Here is a 14,096-nt window from a genome sequence, read left to right as displayed (position 1 = left end):
GTGCAGAACAGTAAATATCAGTCGGATGAGAAACAACGCGTGTGCGTCTGCTTGCGCGTGGCCCTGGTCTGCCATTGGGCACGAACAGAACTAGTGCTGACGCAAGCAGAGTCGCCCACATGAGTCTCACACGTGTGCTATTCACAGGGAAGGAAGTTCACACAGCTCCGAACGATCCACACGGACACCAACGTCATATCTCACCAGCTCCCCATTCTGTTAATCCATCTGGAAACACACAGGACACTGCCAAAACCCCTTCCCTCAGAGTTTCTCAAGCTGTTCGAGCAGTTCTCCACTTACTCAGCTCAGGACCTGTGCTGGCAAGAGCCTCGAGCTACACTCTTGGGTTTCATTCAAATACAGAGCCGTGAAAAAGTTTGTGAACCCCCTGGGCTGGTCTGTATTCTGCTATAATTTAGTCCTAAAACATAATTAGATCCTCATGAAAGTCTTAGTAAAAGAAGAGGAAAACCAGATCAAAAGACATAACACATAGACATAAGATATATCTGGATTATTTAAAAACATGATCCAACAGTAAATATCCTCATGTGTTTCAATATGTGAACCCTTGGATTCAGTACCTGTTGACAGCTCCCTCAACACCAATGATCAGAACTTGTATTAGTAATTAGTCATTTTGGCCCTTTATTCATTACAGAACTGCTTCCAGTCAGATGACAGCTGAGTGTTCCCCTTGCATGAACAGTTACAGCAGGTCCTGCAATAACTTTTTTAGGTCTGGACTTTGACTTGTCCAATCCAAAGGCAAGAGTTCTTCTTTAGCAGTGCTGCTGGTATGTTTAGGATCACTGACTCCGAATGGCTGCATTGCACTTTCTACTTTCGGCTCAGTTTCAGCTGATGAATGGAAGGCCTGACAGTCTCCTCCAGAATGTGCCGACAGAACTCCAAATTCATAGTTCTGTCAAAGATGGCAAATTGCCCAGATCCTGAGGCAGCAAAGCAGCCCTAAACCATGATACTCCACCACCCTGCTTGACAGTCAGGATGAGCTTCTTCTGTTGGAAGTTTGGTTTTCGTCACACAAACCGTTTCTCACTTTAATCAAAAAGGTCAAGTTTTGACTCATCTGTCCAGAGAACACTCTTCCAGTAGCCCTGTGGATCGTCCTGGTGCTCTTTGGTGAACTTGAGACGTGTGACAATGTTCTTAGAGAGCAGTGCTTTCTTCCTGGCTGTCCTCCCATGAAAACCATTCCCGTTCGGTCTGTTCCTGAGGGTTGAGGCATGAACACTGACGTTAGCGGAGATCCTTAGATGCAACTTTGGGGTTCTTTGTGACTTCCTAGATGACTTTCTGGATTTCTCTTAGGGAGACCTTGGCAGAACAACTGCTCCTGGGCAGATTCATTGTGGTCCTGAATATTTTCCACGTTTATCTAACAGTGAATGTATGGAGCCCCAAATGTTTAGAAGTGATTTTGTAACCCTCTCCAGGCTGAGGGGGTAGAGTAGTTGATGCATTTGGCAACTTTGATTTTACTCCGTCCAGCAAGAGGGACAGGGCACGTACCACGCAGCTAAGTCTTTAAAGGAAGTGGGCAGTGTTATCGCTCTCTCGTTTCTTCCAAACAGTTGGTTCCCTTGGATCACTTGGATTCCATGCACTGGAAATGTCCAGAGCCGTACAAATTTACACCAAAAGAGCAACAACTCAACACTTACCCAGATTTTAACTGTTCTTGTTTTCCCGCCACAGTTCTTCTTAAGAAACATTTTCTAAAAAAAAAAATAAAAAAATAAAGACAAACTGAGAGGCAGGGATTAGGCACCAACATGCAGAATAAGCACACTGTACCCCATTCTGGATTTCTAGGGAGAACTTTCTGCCGGGACTAATCTCAGTTTACACCCAGTTACAGTCGCCCATGTTATCGCTAACATCACTAATGTCATTTCACAGGCAGGGCTGCATGACCTCCGATATCACGTCAGATCTGAACCGGGCCATTACATTTCCCCACTCCCCGCATCTCCATTCAGACTTTTAATAAGGCTCATTTCCTGCCCTGCACTCCTTCCTGAGCTGTTCCCACAAACACAGCCCAGCTGCTGAACGATGCCCTGGCATGGAGGGGTTTTTCATTTCCACCCCAGACAGGTCTGCAGTTTGCGTGATTACCGCTTCATCCCACAGAGCTTTCACCCACTGGAAAAGGCTCAGCAAGCAGCAGAAAAAGAAAGATGCAGCTGCTTTATTTTCCGTGAGGGCTGACCAGGCTCTCCTGGTATTTCTACATATTTACCCTGCTTACACCATGCACTTACATTCTTGTGCCTTCCCTGCACTTTATTAGATTGACTGTCTTCCACACTATTCCTGTAAACTGTTATAAGTGTAATCTCCTCCCCCTACACCAGTAAGAAGATTCGGTGGCTGTTGAACTCAAGGGGTAGTGTACATTATCTGCACCGCTGAATATCCTGTTATGTATTTTTTTATTGTCTTTACTCAAATTACAACTCTCCATGTTTCCTAAACCATTAACATGTATTCAGTTGAACAAACAAGTACAGTACAGTTTGTTAAGTAAAGGTCTACAAGGGGCATTGATTAAGCTGACAGTCGAAATTAATTGGGGACGCAAAACTAGTGTCGCACAAAGCACCGAATCCCACCACGCAGCTAAGTCACACCCTCTCGTGAAGAACACCAGCATACAGTACTAAAATGCTCACAGATATTTTACTGCTGGGACACAACACCAGGCAGAAAAAGGAGCAGCAGAATATCCACTCTTGGCCGCCAGACCTTGTGCATCATGCAGAATCTAACACAGCAGACTGTGCCAACAAATGAACATTGTTCATTTTAATATGACAGTACTCGGGAGACTTACTGCTCTGGAATCGGTTCAGTGGATAGAGAGATGGAGTTGTACAGGAGGAAGTGGTATTATATGTTATATACTAGCATGTTCTAGAGGGTACAAGTGGAAACTGAGATAAGGAGGAACTTCATCACACAAGGGATTGTGGGATCATGGGACAAGCTACGTAGCCATACTGTAATTTCAAGAAATGGCTGGATGTGATCCTCGGATCAATTAAGTTGCCACTGCTGTCACGATTATATTGTATAAAATTTATGGACAGATCTGGCCTTCCGCAGTACCCCAAATCATAATGATCCCTCTCTATATTTGCAGTCCCCTACCACATACTCTCATCTGTGTAATCCAAACAAAAATGGGGCCTCCCATTACAGGACCTCCATGTGTCCTGTGGCTCAGTATAGCACCAAGGAAGAGGTATAACCAGCTTCTGTGACCTCCATCCTATAAAGCCAGCATCAATCTGTGTGCATCTGCGCTTGATCATGGCACTCCGTAATTTGTTTCTCAGCTGAACAACGGTACATGGACCCCCCCCCGACTTCATCCCTACAACAGGATCCTGACGTGCTGGTGTCAACCTCGCATCAGGGATGGTCAGACATGGACAGGTTTAACGGAGCTAAATCTCTGCAGTATATAATGGAATCCGAACTAAGCAGATGAAATCTTAAGTGTCAGCTCGGGGGACTACTTCACACACGGTAGGGAAGCAAGGTCAATAAAACTAAAAGTGATTTATTTTAGGATGGGGCCACAATGTCTTTACCCAAAGAGTGGTAGGTGTCTGGAACAGGTTTCACAGGCAGGTGGTTGAGGCACATACTCAGAGCGGTTTTAGGAAATGACTGGATGAAATTTTAGATGCGTCGAATGACCTGCTGTCATTTACACCCTTTCTGTTATTCTTAGAAATGTGTGCAGAACCATCCTTGTAAAACCTGAATGGGTAAAACCAGTATGCCATTGGAAACACATTTGTTTTGCGTTTTTTTTAAGAAATTAAGGACGTGTGAAGAAAATTGGGCCTGTGTTTGCTTGTGCTGATCCTAATAGTTCTTCTTCTGCAAACAAAACCAACCAAGCTCAAAGTAAGAGTGTCTCAGGCTCCACGCAGCCTCACAAGATTGATTAGTTATCCCGTCAGGCTGTTTCTTGACGCATTCCAGTGAGTCAGCTTCCATAGCATAGCTTGGTAAGTTGTTCCACATACTCAGTATCTTTTCAATCCTAAATCAGCTTGTAAAGTGTGTGTCCTGTTTTCCACTTCAAGTATAAAGCAGCCACAATTTAAATGAGCTTTTCTGCGTTTTGAGCTCCAAAAGCCTCTCTGCTTTTTAGCACATCCACACGCACTGTGCGACACACAACTTTCAGTCTTGAATTTATTCTGGCTGCTCTTTTTTGACCGATTTCCAGGATAGCACAGCATAGTTTGCAATGTGCATGTTCCCCAGCCACCAGGCAACGGGTGTTAAAGCAACGCTGGCTTCAGGGATTTCAAGATTTCACCGTTTTCTTTTACAAAAAATAAATAAAACACAAAATCAGAGAAACACCCATCCAGACACCTTCTTTCTGAGAGGTTAGAAGGCTGTCCTCCAGCTAAACTAGTGCAGATCTGGTAACGCAAAACTGAGGAGGTGCGGGGAGGTGGTGTGGGGGAGGGGGTCGGGTGTCACTGGCTCGGGGCCTGGCCAGAGCGTCTTCAGAGTCTGCTCTGCGCCTCGCAGAATACAAGTGGGGGAGGTGGATTGGGCTGCAGCAATAACATAGAGCACTCAGATACGCCACACTTCACACAAAGGTGCTTCGTCACGCGTTACAACACGATGAACCACAGATTTTTTAGCCCACCTCGTGACATGTGCCATGCAGACGACCTCCAACAAGTATTTTCCCCTATTATACAATGCCAGCAGATGCAGACATCGTGTCATTCCCAGTACTGGCTCACAGCGAGCCTGACTGGCAAGTTGCTTCAAAGACACCCCTTCCTCCAAGACTGCGCACAGAGAAGGGGTAACGAAGGGTTAACGTGAGACTGCGTGCGAAGCCGCCACACGGGCCCCCTATTGTCCCATTCCATCCATCCCATTCCACTTGACTGGGCGGCCCCCTGGTCCCCGCTTTGTGGGCCTGCCGCCACTCATCGCCCCCCGACACCCCGTCATCTGTTCAGCCTCTCCGCACTCTCCCAGAGACATATGGACCCCCCACAACCCCTCGTCTGTCAGCCTGGACCCTGGAGGCTGTTGGATCTGAAGGCCGCGGGACCGGCCGGCTTCTGAGTTATTGTTAGGTTTGGCCCTGCTTTCAGTCTCTTCAGCTTTCGCAGGGGTAGAGAGGACATCTGCCGTTCTTCCCCAGCCCCCCGGGGGACCACACGCTAGCAGGGGCGGCGTGCCCCGCTCGGAGGGGACAGCCCCGTTTCCAGCCCCACCTTGGCGAAGGGCAGCGCTCTGCATCTGCAGCACAAGCCGCTGTTCCCAACTGCCGTCTTCTTCAACAGCGACAGCTGGGGCAGAGGGGGCCATCTTGGGAGTCCTAACTGGGGTTACCCACCTCGAACAACCCCCAGCCCCCTCACCTGGGACACAAATATCTCTGCACTCATTGGTGTTGTCCTTTCTACTTCAGGAAAACATGGGAAAAAAACGGCCTTTAGGTCTACCATTCCTAGGAAAGGCATGAGGAAAGAGGAGAGAGATTGCTAAGGAAAACAAAAAAGCTGCACAAGGGCGATGGAGGTCACAAACAATAGCAGGGAGGGAAGGAGGAAGAAAGCAAAGAATCGAACCCCAGACTGTACCTGCTGCATCTTCTCTAGGTCCAAGCTGGGCCTTCGCTGCTCCCCTCTGGAGCCGTGCCGGTGTCGTCTATACGGCGCTGGCTGGTCCAGATGAGCCAGGATGATGGGCCGGGCCTGACCCCGGACCAGGGGCTTGAGTCTGTGTGGCGGGGAGGCACTGAAGAGCACGGGGCTGGAGGAGGTGGCCAGGCAGGGGTCGCGCTCCGCCAGCTCGCAGAGATCCTTCACTTCCTCGTCGCTGGAGGAGGTGCTCGGCTCCCCGTACCACCCGGGCCCGCCAGCCTGCCGCAGGCTCCACTTCCTGCCCTCCCCGGGCGGCTGCAGGAAGTCCCGGCTGATGCGCTCCAGCTCCTCCTCCGAACTGTGGCGGTCCAGCCCGGGGTCCAGCAGCAGCCGCAGCCTGCGGAGCCGCGCCGGGGACAGCGCCTCCTGGTTGTGCTGCTGGCTTGTAGCTAGAGGGGTCAGCCCGCAATTCCTTCTCCTCTCTGCAGGGGTCACCAAAGAGAGGAGCTTTTAGTACGGAAGGCCACTCCCCAACCCACGACCCATGGGTAGCTTGTTCCATACCCCTAAAACTCTATGTGTAAAAGTGTGCTCCTTATTAGTGCTCAAGACCAGACACAGCCAATATATTCAGCCCTGTTCATCAAGAGAAGTAATAACAAGTGAGTACGTTCTGTAATAGAGTAGTAACAGCAATAACAAGTGATAACAAGCCCTTCCACCTGCCATGCAGACAGCTCCCTCTCACTTGCCTCTTTGTTTGCATTTCCCTTAGCTGCTGACTGTGAGCATTTTTAAGTAGCAGAGAAGGCAAGGAAAAGAAGAGACTGGTTGAGCTGAATGGAAAGCAATTAGTAAGGGTAAAGGTAACTAGTAAGGGTGTGATTAGCAGGTCTCAAACCTAGATGAATAGGGGATGTCTTCAATCGTATACTATTCTGAACACCATTCTCAAATTAATCTGAGCCCCAGTCTGCTGCTGAATGTTATTTACAACACACCTGAAGTGTAGGACCATACGTTACCTACAACGGCAAGAAAGCCAGTAGGGGACGCCTTTGTGAGGATTTCTTTTTATATTTCTTTGACATGCCGACAGTATCAGGCGTGAGAACTGCTACGCTCACCCCTGTCGATCTGCACGAGCTCCTGGTTCTCCCCCTCCGAGTCCTCGCTCTCCCCTCCCTCATTGCTGCCATGGTAGGAGATCTGCAGGGAAACACAAACACTGGCTGAGCCTCCTCCCCTGCTCAGAGCAGTGCAATGAAGATCAAACGTGAGACGGGCTACCATATGAACATCGCCAGGCCGTAAAGCCTGTCCTGCATGCTCTGGGGCTGCAGTATCATCCCAGGTCCTACCACTTTTTAAAACAGGCCGCTGGGAGCAGAAAATCAGCACATTTACAATTCAAAACAGCAATGAACACAAAAAGAAAACACTTGGCCTCCATTAGGTCACTACTCTGGCACCAAGCGGCTCGGAGTATTTGTTAACTCAAGTTAGCAGAAGGACAGTGGGCTTAAATGCGACTCCAGTCGAAAAAGAGAGAGAGAGAGCCCTGCTAATCATAGCCTTCCTGGTCCTGACTCAGAGGAAACGGAGAAACAAGAACCAGAAGGCACAGGTGGAAGTGCATTTTAAACCGAGAACAGGAGGTACTTCTTTACAAAATAGTCATGTTGTTGAAGCCAACATGCTGTTTTCTTTCAAGAAACCACTGGATCCTCCAGTCAGGACAGGAGACACTTCTCTGGACAAAGGGAGGTGGGAGCATGGATCAAGCTGCCCAGCCATGTTGTTGAAGCCGATATCCTGGTTTATTTCTAGAAACAGCTGAATGAGATCCCCAAATCAATTAACTTCTAACTCATCAGGATCTGAGTCCTGCCTTAATGAGTCAAATGAGATGGCAGAATGATATGGCAAGGAGAGGAGCTTTCCTGGAAAGAGCTTCCAGCTGGTGAGATGACACACACAAAGAACCTTCAAGCCTTCGGCCTGGAAGCTTTTGTTTCCATAGTTACCATCATCCCCAAGCAGGTTGCGCACGAACAGAATACAAACCAAAGTCTTTGCTTCCGTCTTCTCACAAGACCTGGCCTCTCCACTCCAGGTACAGAGATTGACAGATCAAAACAGACTCGGCCTATTTTATGGACACACAAACTGTCCAGGAAGGCAAACATTTTGGATGCTGCTTTTTAAAGCTCCCTTAAAGACGGTACTTTGAAACAGCCAGCAAATCTGAAAAAAGAGATGAAACAGGTACGGAAAACATTTTTTTAAACAACTTAAAGAAAAACTAGGTTAGAAATCCCAATGACATTACATATCCAGTTTGTGCCGATACTCTCCATCAACGCTGACAGGCGACAGTGCGAGGACTCACATGCCTGTAAACCCGTTCTGTACCCTAATAAACCTACCTAACCTTCAGTCGTAGCTCTGTGGCTTGAGCTTCATTTGAGCTTCACTTGACTACGGAAGCTGTTGCTTCAGAACAACCCAAGTTTTAGTCGATTGCTGTGATAACGTTAAGCGTGTGTACTGTAATCACCTCAGAAAAGCACAGCACAGGCCGCTTTCGGAGAACAGCAGCTCTGTAAACGTTACTCAGTGCAAACAGAAGGAAGTTGCCACAAGGTTATTTCTTAACAGAAGTGCAGATCGCAGGCTCTGCTGAGCCCGCAGAGCTGACACATGAAACCGTGGTTTCAGCCACACAAGCCACACTTCAAATTCTACGATCACTCCTGGAGTTAGGCGAGCTGACAGATGGTTTCAGCCCTCCTTATCGTGTTGATTCCTCACATCTCTGCAGCACTGAAAAAGAGACTTCATAAGGGCGCTGGCTTTTTGTTTGGAGCAAGAACGGCTGTGCCATTATTTTAGTTTTTTTTATCGCTATTGGACTAATACTCGACTTTTTCGTCATTTCAAATAAAGATGGCTACATTTTTCCACGTGTGGCAATGAGGAAATCTTGGAGCAAATGCCATGGCTGCTGTCTACAATATGTGAGCACGCAGAGAATCAGATGTGTCTCCAGCACATTCCGAAGAACTTATTCCACTATTGCCAATTATGAAAGAGGCAGGAAATGGCTGAGCAGAGCATGAAGAGAATTTACCAGAGGAAGTCTGAAACACCCTTACGGCTAGTTACTGTTTCAGCCTTGCCAGACAGTACAGCGAGGAGAGAGGTGACAGCGAGAGGGAACTGTGGAAAAAGCAGTACTGCAGGGAGGAGAGAAAATTCCCTCACATCTTCCTAGCCTGCATCACACATTCTGTGTGCTCAGAAAGTGCTGATTATCCTACCAGTAAGTCTTTGGGCACTGCTACTGCTCACATTCCTCTGTGGCACTGTAGTCATCATGCCAGCTCCCTTCCTGGTCCCACTCGCCTATTCCTGACCCTTGACCTCTAACCCCTTCCCCCTTGTCATTAACACGGCCCCACACCACCTAGAATGGACAGCTTTGTAATGATAACCGCCCCCCACATTCTAACCCAAGTAGTTACATATAGAGCAGCAAGGAATAATACATACGTACACACGTAGATCGTCACAAATCACCCCCTTTGTTCCAAGTTTGGCATGTTGGAGTGAAAGCTCTGCAGCTGTTAGAAAAGAAGAAGACTTTTCTCCAGCACTATCAGAGAGAAAAACAGCTTATCGTCTACCATCAGGACACTGTATTTGGACTCAGTCCCTGTCCACTCTCTTTGAAACCAATATATTCTGCCCACTGTTTTTCTTCCCTAGATTAGGTGTTTACATTTTTGGTAAATAACCACATGCCTGTTCTCTGAGCCAAGCATTCTGAAGCAACACGGAGAGATGCCCCAGCTGAACCAGCAGTCATTGACCAGGCACCTCTGAGTCTGAACACAGCAGCCATTCAGTGCCAAGGCAGCCCGCTCAAGAGGGCTGAGGCACTAAACAAACTTAAGGAGTGCCAGGAAGTACCAGAGATTAATGAGTGGAATTTCAGTTCTACTACTGCCAGAATCCTCTCTGACAGGTATTAATGTTTATTTTCTAAGGCAGCTCCTAGTTTTGCTATAGAAAAATACATTGATCATTTTCTAACCCCTTTATCCAACATATCACAGGGCAGCAGCGCTAGAGCCAATCCCAGCAAGCAAGGGACACGAGTCAGGATACACCCTAGACAGGACACCACTCCATACACGGCACACACTCACAGCTGGGCCAATTTTCCCCAAGCTCATTATCCTACCAGTAAGTCTTTGGACATCATCACAGCAAGAAATCAGGAATTCACCAGAAAGTCTCTCGACCCATGAGAACATACAAAATCGTCACAGGGACTCAGAATTGAAGCCAAGACGCCAGAGCTGCAGGGCAGCAATGCTAACCACCGCAGCACTGTGCCGCCCACAGAAAGGTACTGTAATTGGCAATAGGTTTTATTTAACATGTGCTTGATTTCCCAAACGCCTCGATTCTCATTCATTCAAAATAAGATGCTCTTGAGATATACACCGCCTGAAGCTAGCCTACACAAAGGCTAGCCGCTCACATGCAAGGGACTGGACTTCTAGACCTTAGGAGACTAATTCCACATCTTTTTTTTAAATACACTTTAATTTGGTTTCCATTTGTGAACTCTAGAGTGGCTTACTTGTAAAGCTCCACTCCATCTCTCATTTTCTATCTGCTCCTGTATCAGGGCATGCTTCTGTTCTGTTCACTGCTAAGTACCAGAACACACCCTGTTGTTTATATGTCACAGCCAAAACACGATCTCTTCAGAAGACGGGATGAGAAAACGCACATGAACCTGCTATAGCTGCTCCTGTCTACCCTCTCAACAGTGCATGGCAGAAATTGGTAGAATATACAGTGACTTCCAAAAGTATTTAGACCCCAACACTGTTGTCACAGATTGTTGCTTTAAAGCTTGCAGTCATGTCAATTTGTCATATAGTGCTCAACCTACTCCACACATTCAAAGCAAAAAAAGAATCTGAAAACATACAGTATGAAAGAAAAATGGAAAAGTTATGATTAGATACTCATTTCCAACCCTTTGCTGTAAAATCTCATTTAATATAGGTACACATAATTAACAAGACACACAATTAGTTGAGTAGCTTCTATCTGTGTGCAGTATTAACAGTTTTCATGACTTCAAAGTAAATACACCTGTGAAATACACTCTGCACAAAAAAAGGTAACATATCAGATAAGTGTATAAAATGGAGCCCCAGACACTGCCTGGATCAGCCTGTCTCTACACACTGAGCAGCAGGAGGAAACTGGTGAGGGACAACACTGTGAGGCCAACAGAGGCTTTGAAAGAGCTACAGAGTTCAGTGGCTGAGATGGGAGAAAATGTCCAGGAGTCAACAATATCCTGGACACTCCACAAAGGTGAATTGTATGGAACTGAAAAAAACCTCTCAAATCAACAAAGCACCAACATTATACTACAAACACGGTAAAAGATTTGGACGCAGATATGACAGAATTGGATCTTTTTGGTCTGAATGCAAAGTATGATACAAACACAAACACAACATAGTGCATCACTCATTCAACACTGTCATTCAACATCCCTCCTGTCAAGCATGGTGGTGGCAGCAGTCTGTTCTAGTCCTGACTCTCGTCAGCAGGGACTGGGAAGCTTGTCAAGACTGATGAGAACATACTGTAGGTGGACCAAAGTACTGGCAAATACTAGAGGAAAACCTGCTTCAGTCTATCAAACACATACAACTGGGATGCAAATTCACCTTGCAGCGGGATAAGGATTCAAACAACCAGGGCACAACTTCTGTACACTGGAGTGGTTTAAGAATTAAGAAAGTTAAAAGTCCTTGAGAGGCCCAGTCAAAGTCCTGACTTGTATCCTATTCCAAAGATTCCTATAGAATCTGTGGAAAGACTTAAAAAACACTGTTTATAAGCAATCCCCTTCAGTGTTTTTGAGCAAAGCTGGGAAGGTAGTAAATTGTACCGTGCTGGTGTGCAAAAGTGGTAGAGGTTTACCCCCCAAAAACTTGTGGCTATAGATGTTGACAAATGTGCTTCCACCAAACACAAACATTGAGTTCATTGAAGAGCTGAATACTTACGCAACATATTTCAGTTTTTCCCTGTAACTTTTAATGACATTTACTTTAACTTATCTTGCCCTTGGAAGTCTTTAATTTGAATATTTGGGTTTAAAATAAAATATTAACGCTTAAAAATGCTTCATTTTGTAATTTGAGAAAACAGGACATCACAGGCAGGGTCAGAACACTTCTGCAAAGTACTGTACCTCCACTTTGAAACAACATAGAACTCACCATGCAAACTACTTACACCTCTATTTTATTAATACAATGGTATACTCGTAGATACTGTAAGTAATATCTAACTCAGGGGTACAGTATCTATGCAAATAACACATCATTAGCAGCATTTGAATAGATAGTCTACACCTGTAGATTATCATGAATATCCCATCAAAGGCTCTTTTCTTGCAAGTCACAAATAAGTTAAACAGAAATAAAGAAATGGCTGATAACTTTGGATGATACTCCAGACACATCAAATGATCACTGCCCCTCCAGTGCTTCCAGTGCTGGGAGATTAACCATCAAACCCAGTTATCTCCCCACTGAAGCCAAGAGATGCTTCAATCTCTACAATACTAGTGGCTCAGGCAGTAGAAAATAAGTAACCTTGCAAACACCAGGAGGCCCATTTTCGGAAACACATCATGGTACTGGGCTTCGACAACCTTTTGTGCCTCCTATTCTCCATTCTTCTCAAATCTTCTCATTGATCTTGGAATTGAGGAACAGACACAAACAACAGGAGGCCATTTAACCCGTCTAGCCTGTTTGGTAGTTAATTGATACGAGCACCTCATTCAGTTGCTTGTAGAAACTAACCAGGGTATCAGCTTGAACAACACAACTGTGGTTCTTGCTTCATGCTCCCACAACCCTTTGCGTTAAGTGCATTCTGGCCTGGTTGAAGGGCCAATTCAACAACTTAGCCAAGTTCTTTGGGTGCTGGTGCTTTAGAAAGACCTACATAACCTGAGACACATTAGCGCCATTCTCAGAAATAACTGCACTTTGAATAGTTTCCACTTATGCCATAGTTTTCTTTGCCTTGTCACTGCCTTTGATGACTGTCACCACTGTAGGCAAAAGGCCTGTGGATGAACATTTCCTCTTGCCACCATTTATCCAGCTTCCAAAAACATTGGTGCTTTTCAGTTGACACTAAGATTAAATCTACTAAGCGACACCATTTTTCACATCTTAATATTAAAAGTATTTCAAATAGTCCTTTTTGTAAACACAATGAAGCAAATAAAAGCAACAAAGCTTCAACGGCAACAAAGTTTCAAAAGCATTACATTACATTCAACATGTACATGTCAGCTTTGCAGGATGCGAGATAAAACAGGCAAGAACAGCTGTTTGCAATTGTTTCCTTCAAAGGAGATCATTAGCTGTAATCATGATAAAAAACATAAGAAAGTTCACGAATGATTAGCGACCATTTGGTAGTTAGTAGCTGATTGAACCGCAGATCTCATCCGGCCATTTCTTGAAAGAATTCTGGGCATCGGCTTCAATAACATGGCTGGGTACCTTGTTCCACACTCCCACAACCCTTTGTGTGAAGAACTGCCTCCAACTTTCAGTTTTAAAACACACTTCCACATGGTTTCTACTTGTGGCTTCTGGAATAGCTAATTTATAAATGAAGTGACAAAGAAAATGCAAATTGTTGTTTCCTTTAGAAGAAGCAGGTTATCTTGGAAAAAGTGCAGGAAAGCAGATACAATTCTCATTTTACAGCTGGCTGATCCACTTCAAGCTTTACCAGGTGAAGGCTCTTCGTACAAATCGCACAGAAGAAGAACAGCAGGATCCTTCATGTTATTTCACCTCTGCGGTCACCTACTGTAAGCAAATATGCTCAGAAGAAGGCAGCAGAGCGACATTGGGCAGCACCTGGGTTGGTTTATATAACAGCCCTCAGCTCACCAGACACCAGAAGGGGCTAAACTGGTTTGTGATGGGATTCTTATCTGCTCCCTTGATCTGTCTGTGTCACTCGCTGACTCGAGCTCACACTCCACACACCCCACACGCTCGCCCTTGTGCACATTCAGCATGCATACTCGCACGAGCACGTTCTGCTCCCACCTGTGATGGTGATAATCATGTACAGAGAAATGGCATTTGTCGTGTTTTGGAAGCCATTCAAAAGGACATGTTAACTAATGCACCTGAACAAATTATTAATTATTGTAATGCATTACTTTGAAATCTTATCTAGATTTGTGCATAAATACTGTTTTAAGTATACAGGATATAATATTGTAAAGTTTTCCTTTTTTGTGATTCTTTGTATTTATTTGTGAAAAGGGAATTA

The 14,096-nt window shown here is 45.7% G+C and overlaps 1 protein-coding gene across 5 annotated transcripts in view; it reads right to left on the bottom strand.

Moving 5' to 3' along the window:
* LOC107078600 (uncharacterized) overlaps positions 1-14,096 on the bottom strand; it is a 36,295-nt gene that overhangs the window by 6,727 nt on the left and 15,472 nt on the right. For 2 of the 5 annotated variants that reach the window (XM_015357244.2, XM_015357253.2), the window contains exons 2-4: positions 6,803-6,884; positions 5,673-6,157; positions 1,692-1,745 (exon numbers count right to left, since the gene is read on the bottom strand). In XM_015357244.2, coding sequence (XP_015212730.1) covers positions 1,692-1,745; positions 5,673-6,157; positions 6,803-6,884 — 621 coding nt within the window. Of the gene's footprint in view, positions 1-638; positions 1,240-1,691; positions 1,746-5,672; positions 6,158-6,802; positions 6,922-14,096 lie in introns of those variants that run through there. The other 3 variants (XM_015357274.2, XM_015357259.2, XM_015357269.2) reach the window with 3 other exon arrangements.

This window comes from Lepisosteus oculatus, chromosome 2, assembly GCF_040954835.1.
Source record: "Lepisosteus oculatus isolate fLepOcu1 chromosome 2, fLepOcu1.hap2, whole genome shotgun sequence".
In the NCBI taxonomy this organism is placed as follows: domain Eukaryota; kingdom Metazoa; phylum Chordata; class Actinopteri; order Semionotiformes; family Lepisosteidae; genus Lepisosteus; species Lepisosteus oculatus.
Note: the sequence above shows the minus strand (reverse complement) of the source record. Positions and strands in the feature narration are given on the sequence as shown.